At 42.7% G+C, this 18,187-nt stretch overlaps 1 protein-coding gene across 4 annotated transcripts in view; it reads right to left on the reverse strand.

Annotated features, from left to right (window-relative positions):
* The window catches only part of LOC128087389 (transmembrane protein 263-like), a 217,027-nt gene that overhangs the window by 170,985 nt on the left and 27,855 nt on the right, over positions 1-18,187 (reverse strand). For 2 of the 4 annotated variants that reach the window (XM_052696899.1, XM_052696900.1), the window contains one exon: positions 3,030-3,120. In XM_052696899.1, the coding sequence (XP_052552859.1) occupies positions 3,030-3,099 (70 nt within the window). In that variant the 5' untranslated portion in view covers positions 3,100-3,120. Of the gene's footprint in view, positions 1-3,029; positions 3,121-17,198; positions 17,306-17,393; positions 17,550-18,187 lie in introns of those variants that run through there. The other 2 variants (XM_052696898.1, XM_052696897.1) reach the window with 2 other exon arrangements.

The raw sequence follows: 18,187 nt of genomic DNA on the forward strand, positions 1-18,187 counted from the left end.
AGCAATTAACGGTGTGCTATATTAAATGGTCAGCAACAGAACTCTGAAATGGCAGGAAAAGAAACAACAGATACAGCCAGGAGCTGCGGTACCTGGGCAGCAAAATAAAGTGACCATACTGCCCTTTAACAGCAGACATTTGAGTGATAATCTACTTGAAAGCAGATCAGCATTCAAACACACTGCAACAGATCAACGTGCCACCTCTTGCAGAGCCAAAGGTGCTTCACACTACTTAAAACAGACCTGCTCCTCCCTGGAGATGGCTGCCCTTCACTGCTTGAATAGCTGCAGCTCCAGACACCTGATTTCTAACACATAAAGGGCATGATATCAAGGTTAAGGAGAAAGGAAAGGTGTGTGCATGCACAGAAGGAATAAAGGCAAACACGAGTTGGGCAAAGGAAACATAAAATTAAGTAAAAATATCACACTGAGGGATCAAAAGCTTCGGGGGCTTTGTGGAAGATGCGGAAAGCCACGCTCAAAGCAGCTTTCGGAAGGAAGTTATGAGCTTTAAACCCTCCCTCCCGTTAGCTCGGACGCGGGCAGACACACGAGCGCCAGGAGCCCCGCGGCCGTCCCAACGCCCGGCGCTCGGGAAGTGCTGCAGCGCCCCCCCGCGGCCGCTCGGCGCCGTACCGCGCTGACGGGGCTCTGCCGGCCCGGCTCCCACCGCACAACGTCCGCGCTCCGCCATGAAAGGCCGCGGGGCACACAGCCGCCCTCAAGGGGCCTTCAGCAGCTGAAATCTTTACTCGCTTATTCCGACAATATTAAACAGTTAACTCGGAGTAGATTGCATGGATTTAGGTCACAAGTGGATCGGTAAGAGAAACCTGTTATTTCACTGCAATATCCCTAAAGCACACTGTTCCTAACTCCCCCCTTTCAGGAGGGCACACACGCAGCGCCAGCTGGCAGCCAGTGACTGATGCAATCTTCTCCAATCGTGCTAGAGGACACAGGCTCTGGAGTGCCTTCCATCCCCATGTGCTCGTTAGCAAGGGGCACGGCGCCTGACTCACAGACACCAGGCGCAGCAACGCGGCATACCCTTGCGAGGCATTTGACTTTATGAGGAAAACGCTATCAGAAGAAACCAGAAAGCAGCAAAGAGCAACAACAGAAAAGACAGCATTTAACGATATTTCATACTGAAAACAGAGATCTGCTTCTGTCACGGGCTATCTGCAATCACTCCTGCAGCTGTATGACGTCTGGTAATTCCGGTTGGTCCCTGCTGGTAGGTAGCAGCTTCTGAGCAACATTCCTGCTATTCGTTCCCATCAATTCCAGCTGTCATTTCAGCACAGTCCTGATGGCCATTTTTCAGGAGCAATTTCTCCCAAGACATCTCTATTCCTGTTGTGCTCTCAGTATCCTTCTCATTTTGTTAGTCTTGGTATCGCTGTCAGTCAAAACAGTTCCCGTCTCAGACCTTAAGAGAACTCACAGCATTTACTGCACCACTGCCTAGCCAAGCCAATTCCAATATTACAGTTCTCTCCCTCACACTAGCAAAGCAGGCACGGCCAGGACATACACATTTCCCAGGCCACCCAACAAGTCACACGTGGAATATTAATACTGACACTTCTAATCAGTATTCAAACAAGCAGAACTGCAGGCAGAAGCAAGAACTTTCAATGACATAAACCTAGCTTTGCAAAACACAGTCACATGTAAAAAAACCTTCTGATTACACAATTCAAAGGCACAGTCCAAGAATATAAGTCTACTCCTGATGAATTTATGAGTCAAGATGATCTATGTTTTACATTTCAGAATTTGATCTCCACGCTCATGTAATCATCAGCTCAGGCTGCCAACCAGAATTCTAACTTCAACTACACACTGTGAGTAGTGCATTATATGCACTACTTAGAAAGAACAAAATCAGAATTATAACCATATATATGTATACAGAGGATATGACTGTTTTCCTACACGTGGCTCCTTCCGGCTCCGTAGAAGTTGCAGAGACCTGCATTTCACTTACCTCTCTATATCATAATTGCCAGACAGTGTATGAAATGGCAGAGCAACAAATTAGAACTTAATGTCAAAACTGCAACTGAATACTCAACAAGAAGGGATAGAGCAGCAGACACGTAATACTATTTGGCTCATAAGCTCTTTAACAATGGCTGTCAGTATAAATGCTATATCAAGAATAGATTCTTCTCTTAAAGAAAAATATAAAACACATTTATGATTCCCACAGACATGTCACGATATTTAAACAGTAAGCTGCTACTAAGAACCTCAGCACACGCTGGGTTCTTTAAGCTGTCCAGAATGATTATGAGCAGTTGTGTTTCAAAAGTCACTGAACTGGAAACAAAGCTAAAAACATCGCTTGCTGCAATGTTACAAGCTTCTATTCAAAATAAAATAACACCTATTTTGTTACATATATACATATACATATATATATATCAGCTACACTTACACAGTTGAAAAAATCCATTCCCTGTATATATCCAGAGCATGTCACTGCAAATGAGATTTTTAATTAAAATTGGCATTTCTGAGCCTCCTACTGACTAACAGCCTCCTTCTCAGATGGCTAAACTGGCTTCCAAGAGAGATGGCAGAAAGAAACAAAATCAAAATGCCTGTCTTTAACAGTGTTCTGCTGTGGCCAGTATCAATAGCAGGAAACTGCACAGCTGACCACTTTGGAAGTCTTCTCTAACAATTGCTCAAGATATCATAAACAATACAAGAGGCTTTTTATTTCTAACCCTACACGCAGGATGACCAGATAGGACAATTTTAATCAGAAGCCAGATTGTTAAAGAGAACACAGAACATTATCAACACTGAAGTGGGTGCAGCCCTCTTCAAATGCAAAAGTAGGCCAGAGGAGAGGTTGCCTCAGCTCTCAGGAAAGCCTTATCTCTCACAGTTAAAAGGCAAAGATAGGCCCTAAAGTCAAATCACCAAAGGAAAAAAATACTTCCTTGACCTGATCACTTCTCTAGTTTAATGCAAAGAATTTGTACTGAATGCCATTACAGTACCTTCGGGAGGTTCTTCCCGCAGATGAGGGGGCAGATCTTCACTTGTCGTCTCAGTTTCATCTTCCACCATCTGTGTTTCTATGGTAGGTCCCTGCAGAACAGAACAAGAGGAGGTAAGTTGGAGAATTCGGAAAGGAACCACAAAACTAATTACTGGATTAGATAATATGCCAGACGGTAAGGACACGAGAGGCTCCCTTCAGCTCACAAAGTACACTGCTGGTAGATTTGTCTGTGGTCTGATTACTTAAAGGAGGGGCAAAAACAAAAATAAAAGACTCCTCAAGCTAACAGAACCAGCAACTGAAAAAGTATGAGGTCTGCGTGAACTAAACCAAACTGATAATTTAGAAATTTTCACCTTTCGTCTATAATGCATATGATGGAATCATCATTTCAAATCTTCCTTTCCCAAGGGTGGCAGTGGATTCACCATCAGTCGGAAGTTTCAAGAAAAGAAATACGACCTTTGATTTAAAAGGATTCATGTACATCTCACTAAGACTAGGTTCTTAAACATTGCTGCCCTGCTGAATGCAGTAGATAAACACGAGTTATCCAGATGGTCCCAACACCTCATTTTTCACAGAAAGACAAAGCAAACTTGCTCCTAACCCAACCAGGTCCCTTGACAACACAGCCTTCTGGTCAGTCACATTTGTGACATGCAACACAACTATCTATTGGAAAATAACCAGATTGCTCTCCAAAGTCCTGCAATTCTTCTTCCCAGCCTTCAGAATCTTGGATAGAGCCTCCAACATTGCTTGTGTGCAGATATGAGCTGATTCATCAGGTCTGTTAACTTTGGGAGCTTTCAGTTGCATTTAAGTCACTGAATTCACTTTGAAGCTATGAAAACACTGTTGCGTTTTCAATTACAAAGTATCACAGAAAAAAAACCAAGGTCCTGTCTTCCCATTCCCACTCTTCTTTTAAGTAAAGGCAGAGTAAACAGTAGGGATAGTCAAGGATTTCTTTTCAAATGCCAGTCAAAATGAAATCAGAAACATAGTACCAATTAGAAACAAAGCTTTGGGGCTCTCCGGAAACATAAATGGGCTTGTAGTCTAGACTACCTGGAAATGTGTACCAACGTACACAAGTACAGATCCACAAGTATACAAGCCTACTACGTGTGCCACTGTCATAATCTTGACTTCAGCCATCCACGACTGCACAAGCTTTACCCAAGGCTTGAAGAAGGACTTCCTCTGCATTTAAAAAACATCTGATGTCAACAGCACCCAGCTTTGATTAAAGTGATAAAATCACTACAATGTACCGGTTAAAACACTACATTATTCATTACAGTAGTTATCATGGAAAGGAGGGAAAAAGTATATTTACCATAAAGCATAGATAAGAAAGCAGTAATCGGACTGAAATAATCTGATCCAAAAACTCAAACTGAAGAATCAGTTGCAGACAACAAGGTTTATCTCATCACTTCACCTGACTAATATGATCTATTTCTTAAGAATGTGTAAAGAAAATTCCAGACAGGAAATTGAATAGAGCATACACTTTAGTACATTTCTGTATCAGCCACAGGCAGCATATTCCAATACATTTCTATCCATTAATGTTACAGAGGGAGAAAGGAAAGGACAACTATGCTAGTGCACTAAAACAAGATATATTTTCATATTAAAAATGTAGACGTAGGACAAAAGGCACCAATGTTTCACTGCAAACATTTTGAACCATAGCTGTGAGATTTCCAGACTACAAGGTCTCCTAATCCTCCATCTGTGCTTTCCAGTTTGCCAGATCAAAATTACTCAAGAAAAGAAAGCAAACCAACCCAGTTACAGAACTCTGCACACAAGACAAAGCTTAAGGCCATACTAATTGTATGCAGCCTGATGAGGCATGCTGAGTGCTCAGAACTAAAGGAAAAAGCAGACGTTAACTACAGATTAATTACTACAGAAGAGTCAGTAGTCTCACTTTGCTACCATTAAACAAACCCGCTCAATCGTTTATCTTGATAACAGTCAATGACAGTGAAGCCCCTTTGGTTTATAGCTGCTGCCATTTCCATTAGTACAAGGATGCAAAATACTATTGTTTTCCTCCTTACACACAACCTAACTAGCATTCACCAAGTACACAGCTCTCCAGTACAGCTATTAGTACTGGCAATGCTAATCCTGACATTTTATTTTAGTTTGACGGTCAGCTTAAGCCCTGAGCAGCGGATTCCATCCTTTACTTGATGCAGCAGAGAAGATGACCACTGAGGATAAGGAGAAGGCTGAGGTCCTCAACGCCTTCTTTACATCTGCCTTTTAACACAGTCTCTCACAGTATTCTTCTGGGGAAACTGGCTGCCCACGGCCTGGACAGGTATACTCTTCTTTGGGTAAGAAACTGGCTAGAGGGCCGTGCCCAACAGGTAGTGCTTAATGGAGTTAAGTCCAGCTAGAGACCTGTTTCAAATGGTGTCCCTCAGGGGTCGGTACTGGGGCCCATCTTGTTTAATATCTTTATTGATGACCTAAATGAGGGGATTGAGTGCACCCTCAGCAAGTTTGCAGATGACACCAAGTTGGGAGATGGTGTCCATCTGCCTGAGGGTGGGGAAGTCCTTCAGAGGGACCTAGATAAGCTGGATCGCTGGGCTGAGGTTCAACAAAGTGCCAGGTCCTGCACTTTGGCCACAACAACCCCAGGCAGTGCTACAGGCTTGGGGCTGAGTGGCTGGATGACTGTGAAGAGGAAAGGGTCCTGGGGGTGCAGATTGATGCTTAGCTGAGCATTAACCAACAGCGTGCCCAGGTGGCCAAGAGGGCCAAAGCCATCCTGGCCTGCAATAGAAATAATGCGGCCAGCAGGAGCAGGGAGGTGATCAGTACTCAGCTCTGGTGAGGCCACACCTCAAGTACTGTGTTCAGTTTTGGGCTCCTCACTACAGGAAAGATGTTGAGGTCCTGGAGCGTGTCCAGAGAAGGGCAACGAAACTGATGAGGGGTCTGGAGCACAAGTCTTATGAAGAGCGGCTGAGGGAGCTGGGGTTGTTCAGTCCAGAGAAGAGGAGGCTCAGAGGAGACCTCATTGCACTCTACAACTTCCTGAAGGGAGGTTGTGGTGAGGAGGGGTTTGGCCTCTTCTCCCAGGCAACGAACAGGACCCGAGGAAATGGCCACAAGTTGTGCCAGAGGAGGTTTAAGACTAGACATAAGGAAAAACTCTTTCTTTCAGCGAGTGGTCAGGCACTGGAATGGCTGCCCAGGGAGGTGTGGAGTCGCCGTCCCTGGCAGTGCTCAACAGGCGTCTGGATGAGGAGCTGTGAGATATGGGTTAGAGGCCTGCGGTAGCAGTGGTGATGGGAGGACGGTTAGACTACGTGATCTTGCAGGTTGTTTCCAAACTTGCAATTCTATGATTCTATGATTCAGGTGGGAGAAAACAGAGCCCAGAACAGATCCACAAAGTCTGTGGCTGAGATGCTGCTGGATAACACCCACTTCCAATTCAGAACTTTAACACTTGCTACTGCAACCCCACAGAAGAAAAGTACATGATCCAAGATTACTACTTTTATAGAATGTTCTTAACATCTAACAGAGAGAGGGAAATAATATTTAAAGTGAATCTATTTTTATTAAGAAATCACAGTAATTTGAGCTGTTTTCAGAACAGTTTTTTTTTATTATTATTTTTGATAATTGTTCCAACAAACACTGAAGAAAAACTGATTTACTTTCTATATTTCATGATTTAATATTAAAAATAACAACAACAAAAAGACAAAAATACTGCCTATAAGAAACCCTGAAATCTCTTACTTCCTAAAATGAGGTTGGAAATGCTTTCTATGGTATAAGCCAAATTATTCAGTGATATTTTATCACATTCGTATCTTGCCACTAATTGCCCTAAGTAGGAAGCTTCAGGAGAAGCAGTCTCAGACATCTGTGTTTATCAGACTTCAGTATATCACTTTAATCACTGAGAGCACTAAGTGTGCAGAGTGCCAGTACTGAACTTCACTAAGTACTTAAAATGTGAAACAGTTAACAGTAGATGAGATATTAAGTTCTAGTATCCATATCTAGAAGTAATATTTAGGGCTCAAAAATTGACAGATGTCATTCACGAGATATAAACTCTTCACAACTGCTTTGTATATTAGATTAATACGTCCATTGCCTCTTTAGTTATATCTACTGAGTTAGCTCACTGAGTCTTCTGCAAGCTTGGTAATATAATCATCAATATTTAGTACAAAATGTCCATAGTTCTGGCAGCATGGTAATCAAACAAAACTCCTAGGAAACTCCCTTATAACAAGGTTTATAACTAAGTTACAGATAAAATTCTTGGTCTCCACTTTGCGTTTTAAATGATTATTTCCATAATGAGACATCAGTGAGGTTTGTTTTTTTTAATCCTTAAGGATCCTTGACAGATGAATAACGGAGTGGGATACACACAACTGTATAAGTTAATGGCTTACAGATGAGCAGCCACGCAGCGTACAGCAATTCTATAATAATCATCTCAAGCTCCAGCTATGGCAGAAGCAATGCAGACATTGCTTTTACACTGATGCTCCCTCCAACAGGATAATGCCTTTAATAATGTGCTTTACCTTTTGGCTAGCCTGCAGAGGTCAAGCAGTTGGACTTGATCTCCATAGGCCCCTTCCAAATGAACTATTCTATTCTACAAGCATTTAAGAAGCAGGAAGATGCATCAACAGTTCAGAAACATCAGTAGGTTGTTAACTGCACAACATTCTTTTCATTATATAGGCTTGTATAGTCTTTTAAATTGAGAAAGTGGTTCAATTCCTCACTAGAGGCACTGAAGAAGCACTGATTTAAACATGTACTATTATAGGAATAGGTTATGGCACAGAGCCTAGGAACATACAATCGAAAAGAACTGCATTTTGCTGTCTCACATTGTGTTTCACAGAAGGCTGTGTATTTATGGATCAAGAGGACTGCCAGTATTGAATTAAATAAGTGCCATGAAAAGGAGTGTAATCACTTATCAGCACCTCACACTTTTCCCTGGGACACAACATTTGAGTATAACTCAAACCCTTCAGTGTTATGCCTGGATTTTCAGCATATTTAAAAGCCATCTACTTTACAAACGCTGCAGTGACGGAAAGGAAGAAGGTTCCTACTCAGTGAGGGTCAGTATTTTCCACAAAGTATTGAGTTATGTCAACGACACTGAAAATGACAACTGTATCAATATATGATTTCAGCATAGTCAGCCACACAAACAGCCTATGCCATCTAATTCTCAGATCACAAAGAAATGAAAAGAAACAGCAGAAGCACTCCCAACGCTAGGCAATCATGATTGGAACACTTTGCATCTAAGTCAACAGTGACACAAGATGGTCATTGTAAATACCCAAACACAGAAGTCATGGAAACTGCTAAGCTTTCTAATAAGTCCCTACAAGGAATTTTGAAGTAACCAGAAATCCCAGTCCCCTCTGCACACACATATTCAGACCTTTTGAACTCTACTTCTCCAGTCTACAATAGTTACCACGTATAATCTTAAACTGAAGGCTGTTCACTCACTGTTCACTGAGCCACGATTAGGCTAGTGAATAACCAAGAAAAAAAAAAAAGCAGGGCCAACAGCAAGGGGGGGGATAATGTAAGTACAAATTCACTGGATTTTTTATTATTGAAATCTCTTGCAGATTGGGGCAAATATTTCAAGTTCCCTCCAGTTTATGACTAGTAAGAAAACAGCTTCACTGCTGTTCCCAAACAAAGAGAGGCACATACCTTACAATTCTGGCCCTGCTTGTCATTCATACCCTATTCCTAGAAACACTATATTTTCCTAGATAAGTCATACAAAAAAGGCAAAAAAAAACCAAAGCAGAAAAGAACCCATTGGGCAACATGCATGAATACTCTCATACTTCTCTCCATTATAGTGAAGTCTATTAGGAATCACTTCCCCTTTGTGGAGCTGAAGCTGGAGGAATTCAGAGCCCAAAGCCATGGCTACACCAGCAGTGTTGCGTTTCAGTTCTTAGACCAGCCTTTAAAAATTACTCTGGCCTCCTGGCCAAACTCCAGCTCCTAATTTCTCTATGCAATTTCAAGTGAAAAAAAATGTATGTATTTCCTGACCTAGATTCTATTCTTGTTCCTGAACACTTCACAGCAGTTTCTCCTTTCCAATGTTCATCTTCAAATTTGTCCCTGCACTGCCCTTAAGAGTAGAGCTTCACTTCTTCCCCTGTTCAAACCTGCCTTCCTTCTAGAAACACCTCTCCATAGAGGCCCATGAGGTCACACCTCCTGCCTCATCCTACTCAAACCTACAGCTGTCAGCTTATATCACCACATGTCCTCTGCCCTGCCCAGCACCGAAGTTCAGATCTGGTACTCTACATAGACATCGTTCCAATAAAGCAATTGAACAGAAGAAAATTAACAGAAGTGAAGGCTTCACTATTCCACTCCGAGCACTGGTCCAACACCATTTTACTTGGTTTTATTTGTTTGTTTTTAAAGGTAGCACAAAACGCATCTCAGCTGATAACTATGAAGGACAGATGTGTCTCTAGAGTGTCACAAAACTGAGTGGATCTGTGGGAAAAAACAGGTGAATCCATCCCTAAGCAGGGGAGAGTTTGCAAAGAGCTTTGGGAAACTAACATGGCATTTTCAAAGTACCTTAGTGAAAGCATTGACCTTTATTTGTTACATTTAAAGAATACTTATTCCATGCCCAGGAGACCAAATATAATTGGTTTCCAGCATATCACATACTTTCCCCATTCCTAAAAACAAAAAAAAGCCCCCAGCAGTTCTTCTCATCCCAGATTTGTTTCCTCCAAATGGAAGGGAAAAGGGACGTGTTATGGTTAGGCCCAACGTGTGCTGATGACAAAAGATTTGTCAGACCCACTAACAACAGCTACGTTTTTCCAGCTTTCCTACAGTGACATCATTAAGACTGCTGTTAATTTGGGGTCTCTCCTCTATCCAACCACTGTAATGAAGCTCCAGAGAACTTACCTGCAATATTTCATATTTAATCAAGTTAAGTTATCCCATCTTTCAAACTTGGAAGTGACTTGTGCCTTAGGATGGAATGTCTTTTCTGCTTCTATAGAAAGACAAAAAGCCTGAGTTTCTAAGGAAACGAGATTTCTTTGCTTTTAAAAAAGAATTTTCAACAAGTAGACATGGTGTAGATAGTTCAATAGAAAGTCTCCTTTCCAGGGAGCTAATTGTCAGCTAAGGCACAGAACTATCCAACACTACCAACTACCAGCCTAAACACCAGTGCTGGCAGCTGCTCTTCAACTGCAGAAACAAGCTGGCAGCACAGTTGCTGCACCTTCTGCAGGCAGGTGTTTGTTGCAGCTGCAGGTTTTATTTCAGCAATAAGCTTTCAGTACATTGTAGAATTAAGACTTCCATTTAAATTTCTCTAAATGCCATAGGAACGCTCCAGTGAATCAGCCATCACTTAACTGCACACCCACACTTCAGAGGCTTCCAAAGTTGGCTGCACTTCTCCTGCAGAGGAGAGGAAAAATTGATCTGCAACCATAAACAGTTTTTTCACTTTCCTGTAGGTTGATGAGAGCCTCTTGATGGATGCTTTGCTTTTAATTCCGCAAAACAAGGTTAGCCCATAATGAGAGCTTCTGTGCTAGGTTTCAGCCCAAGGGGAATTTGAGTTGCAGTTATAAATCCCCTAGAACATTAAAGGAAAGTACAGAAATAGAAATGCTGAGGACGACAGAGTGTAAAATTATAGCACTTTGTTCGTAGTACACTGTGAGAACGTACTGGAAAAGTTGCTTAGATTACTTGTTCTTCTCTGCACTTGGACAAACACATTAGGAAGGCTGTGATTTCAACAACATCTAGTTTTGTCTCAACTATGGGGCAGAACATGCCTGTAGAGGAAGCAGGCAATGAAACAGTTTTTGTGCAGCTAGCCCCAAACCAAGCCCAAGTTCTATTGTCCTCAACAGAAGAGTCCAAATCCTATTTCTAAAATAATAAAACAACTCCACACTGTGAGTAATCCCAATTAGGATTTACTTGGCATAAATAAGTTCTTCACAAAGCAATGCCACAGTCTATTCTCCATTCAGCAAGATAGTAAACAGTCTGCTTTGCACTTCTTACCCTCTCACAACAAAAAGTCAATACAGTCAGCAACAGTTCTGACAGTTCTGCACTTCTGAGCTGGCAATTTTATTGAGTTCTATTTTGATTGACAAATCTTTTCCATCTGAGTTTAGTTACTAAATTAGCGTTAGCACAGAAGCATTTTTGAAAAATAAACAAAACCAAAACACCTCACTTCTGACCACGTATTGACCCGACCCTAAGAGCACTCCTCACTTTGAGCTGGTTCAACAGCATAATCACCAAGAGATAATATACTGCTGCAGCATGAGAGCTGAAAAATTACCCAGAAAAAGGCTCCATGATTTGCTATCAATTTCAGTTTGAACTGCTGTCTCCACAAGGAAGAGTATTCCTCATCCAGAATGTCTTTTTCTTTCTTTTTTTTTGCTATAAAACTGACTGCATGGAATTGCACTTGCTTGGAGAAAAATAAGTTCCATGAAGGCAAAGTGTCTTTGCACAGTAATTCAAACATTAACAATCAGTAAAGTTGGAGACAGTCCAATACATACAGAAAAGTCACTACAGCAACACCAGACAGACTTGAAACAGAGCACGGATATGGAATGATACTGGACCAAAGCATGATCCCACAGCTCTGCACACCAATTTGAAAGCAATTAAATAATTGCCAATATATTAAAATATCAATTAACCTCTAACAGCAACTGATCATTCTCTGATATAGTGAATATCATAGGGGAAGAGGAAAAAAATATTCCTACCATCAAAAGTAAACACTAATGAGATTTTATGACCCAAAGTTTTTTTTCAAATAGCAAAAGCAATATATTTTCTGCATCTCGTTTCTTGCCAGGTAGATTTAATGATTAGTGGCAATGTTACTGACTAAAGAAGCTGGACAGCATACACTGTAGAAGGAATATTTTCCATTTTCCTAATGAGACATGCAAGTATCTCTATACTCAAGAGAGCTGGAGACTGCATGAGAAACTTGTCTAAAAAACAGATGAGAAGCCCTCTGTTTAATAGCTCAGGCCTGTACAAGAGTTCATTAGTAATGTCTGAACTGCGCTACAGACAGCACTTCTTTCCTTGCTGTTGTCCTCAGTAAGGAGAGACTTTCACATGCAGTATTCTAAAAAGCTCACAGAGAGCTGCACTAAGCAGTGTTCCTTAACAGTGGTTTCATATGGCCAACTTGAATTACATTACCTGCATGCATTTCCTTAATAGTGCACAACTACTGGTTTAGCTTCAACGAGCTGAAATAACCAGTTTTTCCAAGGGCTTTCACAGCTAGAATGCAATGATTTCTGTGACAAAACTCAAGATACAAAGTACATAAGCATGTATCCAACCTGACAAACAGGAGCACTCCCAATAGTCAGAGCTTTCCACGGAACAGCCTGAAACAGATGCTGATTTCTTAAAAAATTAACATTTCATTTTTTAGACAAAAAAAAATATATATATAAATATCAATGAGATTGTAATATGTGGCACTCACTGCACATCACTATCCTGGTGCTTCTGCTGATGGCTAGGTAGTAAAGTCTATTTTCTTCCTCGCAAAGGAGAATGTCAGCTCTCTAAGCTCAGAGCCTTGCATGTTGCTCTATACATTTATTGTCATTGTGTTCTAAAGCCATGGCATCTCAAGTTATTTACTTAACGTACAGAGCAAGCATTACATCCTCTAGCCCCAAGCTCTCCAATTTTACACCTAACCAGCATGCATCAACTCAAAGCCAGAAGCACTGCCAGCAATAATGCCCATTGTATTTCAGGCATCATAGAAACCTCTCTCATTTGCTTCCAAATTAACTGCAAGAAGTGTAAATAAGATCACAAGTTGCTGCATACAGCATTACAGCTAGAGTTACTTCACCCAGCAACAAAACAGCTGTCAGATAGAGAAAGCACTTGATCATAATAACTGCAGACATTGCACCTGTTGACTCATAAGGAAGAACTTACTCTGTTGACAGTTGCCTGCAGTTTCTGTGGATCTCCAAGGTGCACAGGTTTTTCCTTGATATTTACATAGAAAGAAAGCACAGGAATTGCACTAGAAAGAACTTCAGCAGCAGTGCACAAGTGGTAAGATCATAAAGTCTGCTAACACAGGCATAAGCCACCTTCGTGACTTCGGTCACAAAATGAACTGCTTAAAGAGCTCCACTTCTGCTAGCACATATCTTGCCCAGAACACTGAAGACATGAACCCTCTTTCTGTCTCTCTGAAATTCAGGTAAAACACAGGGAAAGGAAAACCACCACAAAGTTCATAGGATTGTGCACTTACCAGAGGTACTCCATCATAGGCAAATATTTGTCAGAGCTACTTATAGTATTTGTACAGTCTGTAGACCCTTTTACTTTTTCTATCAGTTACATTCACTGTCCTCCCATTTCCTATAAAAAATTTACGATTACATGCTGGGAAGAAAAAAAGACAACATACTCCACAGCAAGCAATATCTTGACTGTTCTCCCTTTTATAAGCTGCTCTTTTCCAAAGTGCTTTTCATTTCAGCTGTCATGAGCCCTGCTAGGCAGGATCACAGACACAAAGTTACACATACGTCAAGTTTTAACAGGACAATCCATGACACCCTTCAGGAACCGTTTGAAATTACAAGCGAGAGAAACATTTATTTTGGTTTTTCTTAACTTTTGATTGGACTTCATCTTCAAAACACCTACCCCGTGTTAGATCTCTAGTGTTCTCCTGCCAGCATCGGATATCAAAAGCAGCAAGAAAAACAGAACAACTCCAGGCAGTAAGATCACGTTTGTTTTCTTAAATATAGCTATAAAAGTTTCTCAGAGTTGAAACATTTTCATACTGCACACTCTCAATCCAAAATATGTAACTCAGATGTGAGCACAAGCACCACCACCTCTCCCTACACTTTACACAATCATCTGAATTCAATGGAAAGGTGAGCAGCTACTTCAACAAAATCACCTCTTTGAGCCTGCTTTCCCAAAGAAGAATTTCAATACCTCCAGACTCTCTCAATGCTTTTCATTCCTGAGTGCATTCAAGTTAGAGCAATGACAGCAGCAGCAGTGGTAGAAGTAGAAGCAGTCACTGCAGCAGCTGCTGCATCAGGCAGCCACCAGGGATGACTCCAATGTCCTAATTCATTGACCTGTTCAAAATAAGATGTAAAGAGGTGGCTAGCCAGGAAGCAAGACCATTCTTCAATTCCAACAAGATCCGAGAACGTGATGGGTGAAGGCTAGGTCCTTTCCCCACTGTTATCCACTTCCCCAGTAAATGGAACAGCCCTCTTATCCTAAGAGGCTTGGTACCCAGGCTCCTAATGCAGCATGGTGCATTTTCCTGCCATCATCATCTTCCACCCCTGAAGAAAAGCTTTCGCTCTTGGCATATTTCAGCCAGAAAATATTTTGTATTTCAGCCTTGAGAAAAGAAGACTGAGAGGGGATCTTATTAATGTTTATAAATGTTTAAGTGTGGGAGACAAAGGGATATGGCCAACCTCCTTTCAGTGATCTGTGAGGAAATGGCCATAAAGCGGCACATAGAAAGTTCTGCAACAATATGCAAAAGAACTTCTTTACAGTAAGGGTGACAGAACACTGGTACAGGCTCCCCAGGGAGGTCGTGGAGTCTCTTTCCATGGACATATTCAAGACCTGTCTGGACACATACCTGTGCACCCTGCTGTAGGGAGCCTGCTTTGGAAGGGGCTTGGACTCAGTGATCTCTGGAGGTCCCCTTCCAACACCTATAATTCTGTGATTCTGATATTCTTCACACATTGCATACGTACTCCAATGCATAGCACTGGTCAACTCTCAAGCAAACTGCATCTCATTCCTATCTTATAGCTTAGGAAGTGGAGGTTTCAACCAATTTTATATTTTGTGCTGCCTGGAAAGCTCCATAGATGCCATCTCTAAGCATCACCAGTGCCTGAAAGAGTTGGGAATAGAAGCAAAGTGAGCATTGACATGATCCTGTCTTCTCCAGCTTAAGCACTTCAAGCTTTAAATAACTAATTTGCCGTGTTGCTTTCCCTGTACCTTTTTAATAGAACACTTATTTGATTGACTTAAAAATAAAGCACAAACTTTAGTTTCCCCAGCAACCATGAGACACCAGTTACAGATCGTGGAAGGATCACTCCCCTGATGCTACCACTTCTCCTCAGCTGCTTTCCACTCTTCCAAACAGACAGATCATCCTTACACAAGCCAGCATCAGCTTGTTTTACTCTGACAGCCCTGCATTCTCAGCAACCTGCTAATCAGCAACAACAAAAAAGGCTCAAAACAAATGCTGATAAGAGGCACACAACTTCAGATATACTTTCCAAGGCATAGCAGCATTTAGGGAAGAAATAGGAATGGTAACTTCTCAAAAAGCTTGATTCTTAAACGTTGTTACCCTGCACTGATCAACAACTTAAAAAACTTCAAATTGATTTGTTTTAAAATCAAACTGAATTATCTGTGAGCAAGTCCATGAAAAAGGTTCAGATCCAATTCTCACACCACACAGAACTCTCCTCCTCTCCAATCTCTTCCCCATTTTATGAGCTTAAAAAAAAAAAAAAAAAAAAAAAAAAAGCCCAAACATTTCTGATGCATTACAGCTGTTTATTAAAAACATAATTATTTCCACCACACACAACCCGTATCTTCAGACTTTAAATTATGCATCTCACATTACATTACATCTTACTCAGGCAAAAACTACAGCAGACGGAAAGAAATACATACCGAAGTAAGTTACTTGAAAACTATGGAGCTTCTTAGACCGAAATGCTCACAGATGATAAAAGGGGGAAAAAAAGGAAGTCAGAACACACATGAATTCCCTCCAACCACAACATAACTCCACTCACACACTGCCATATTTTTTGTTAGGCCATTCAAAACAACCGCGAGCTTTCCCGCTCTGGTCAAGGCAAAAGAAGAATTCAGCAGAAATAATGAGCTTAGCAAGAATAATCAGCAGTTTACCCCACATGCAATAAAACAGAAGCTGAAAGGCAGCTTTTCTCTATTTTGGCCTCAAGCTGGATGTAGTACTCAGCCAACAGGCTGAGATTTCTGTTATGCAGTGCAAGCCAACAGCTTATCCAAGGCCATAAGGCTGTTTACAAATACCTTCCTCATGCATATTTTTGTTATCCCACTCTATAAGAACAAGCAATCAAACAGAAGAAAAACCAACACCTTCAGCTGTTAAGCAAAATGAAAAACTAACACTGCATAGCAGGAATAATGTCTTTTCAGTAAGGGTGACAGAGCACTGGAAAAGGCTGCTGAGAGAGGTTGTGGCATCTTCTACAGAGTTATTCAAGACCCATCTGGCTGTCTACCTATACAAACTATTGAACTTGCTTCAGCAAAGGGATAGGACTCAATCTCTCAAGGTTCCTTCCTTGCAATTTTGTGACTCATATACACTTCTTTCCATATGCTTGGAAGCTGCCTCTCTTCTTCCACCCATGAGCTGCACAGACACTCAGAGATGGCGCCCCTCATACATGTGCAGATGATACTTAACTTGAGTGACCAGAATTTGCACAGCCCAGGACTCAAAGTATTTATAAACTCGGCAACTTTCATCCCACAGTTGGCTCTGAGGCTCGCAGAGAAAGGCCTGAGTCAGGATTCCCTGTCACAACAGGTGCAGGCCATAGGTACATACAGTTTCTGCCTCCATGAGCTTACGATGTAAAGGACGGATAAAATTTTCACTGCTAAACAAACCGAGGAGACAGGGAGCACTCAGTGTGCCACGTATTTCAGAGTGTTGGATGGAGGGGAGCAGCTCATAAGGACACCTACTTGCAAACAAAAGAGATCAATAGAAGGAAACACCTTGACACAACCCTAAGTCATTTCTGCGATGTAATCCTGTGCCTGACTCCTCGGGCAAGCACAACAACTGCAAAGAGAACCTTTCTAGCAAGAGCTATTGCGTTACAACTTTAATAACCCCATCCCAGCATCCACCTCCACCAGGACACCAAGTTCAAAACGAGACGATCGACCTCATCCCTACCAGGGGCTGCACGGCAAGCCAACCAGGAGGGCTGTCTTCCCGCATGCCCTCGGAAGGGCCCGAGAAAGGAGAACCGCAGGCGATGCCCCGAGCCGCAAGGAGATCGCAGAACCCCCGCGCTGCGGAGCCGGCCCGCCCGGGTCGGTGCTCGCCGAGCCCCGGCTCCTCGGGGGGCCGCTCCCCGCCTCACCTTACCTTCATGCCGCGTCTCCCCGCGCACCGCCCGCAGGGGATGGAGGGCGGGCGGCCGTCGCAGCCTGCTGCGTCCCCGTCTCCCCGAGCGCTCCGGCTCCTCCCGCCCGATGTAAACACACACAGCGGTGGCTGAGGGTGGGCCGAGGGGGGGCAGCGCCATGGCAACCTCGGCCGGAAGAGGAAGCGCGGGGGTCAGGGGCCGCCATCTTAGCGGGGTCCGGCGGCCGGGCTGCGGTGCTGCGCGGCAGGCGGAGTGCTGAACTGCGAGCCCTTCGGCCGCGCGAGCGGAGGGGAAGCTGCCCACCGCGGGGTGGTGTGGGGCGTTCATCGGCACTTCGCCTAGTGCTGTGGAAGGGGCAGCCAGCCTTGCGCCTTGGCCGTCAGCTGCACGGCGATAACAGCGCGCAGGTTGTTGTGCTGACAGGTGTGCTGCTTTAAGACCGTCGCCGAGCACAGGGGTGGTTCTGCCAGCGATCGTTTGATGCGATCAGTGACAGCCAAACAAGGCACAAGAAGGAGGATGATTTGAACAGCTTGTGGAACTGGGAAGTAGTGTTAAGCAAATGGCGATGAGTGTCATTTGCTCTGATTTCACATAATTGCAGAAGACTGAGTTAACACACAACATAAGCTGACAAGCGATTGAACCCAAAGGAGATCTCCTTTTTGTTTTTTTTCCCCTTTACCGAGAAACATCTCGGTTCCTTCTCCAAATAACATGCACTTGACCATTTAAGTCTTCCAAACTGTTCTCCAGTACAGAGGAACCTATTTAGTTAGAAACCAAAATGGAA

This window comes from Tympanuchus pallidicinctus, unplaced genomic scaffold (genome assembly GCF_026119805.1).
Source record: "Tympanuchus pallidicinctus isolate F22 unplaced genomic scaffold, pur_lepc_1.0 scaffold3, whole genome shotgun sequence".
Taxonomy (NCBI): domain Eukaryota; kingdom Metazoa; phylum Chordata; class Aves; order Galliformes; family Phasianidae; genus Tympanuchus; species Tympanuchus pallidicinctus.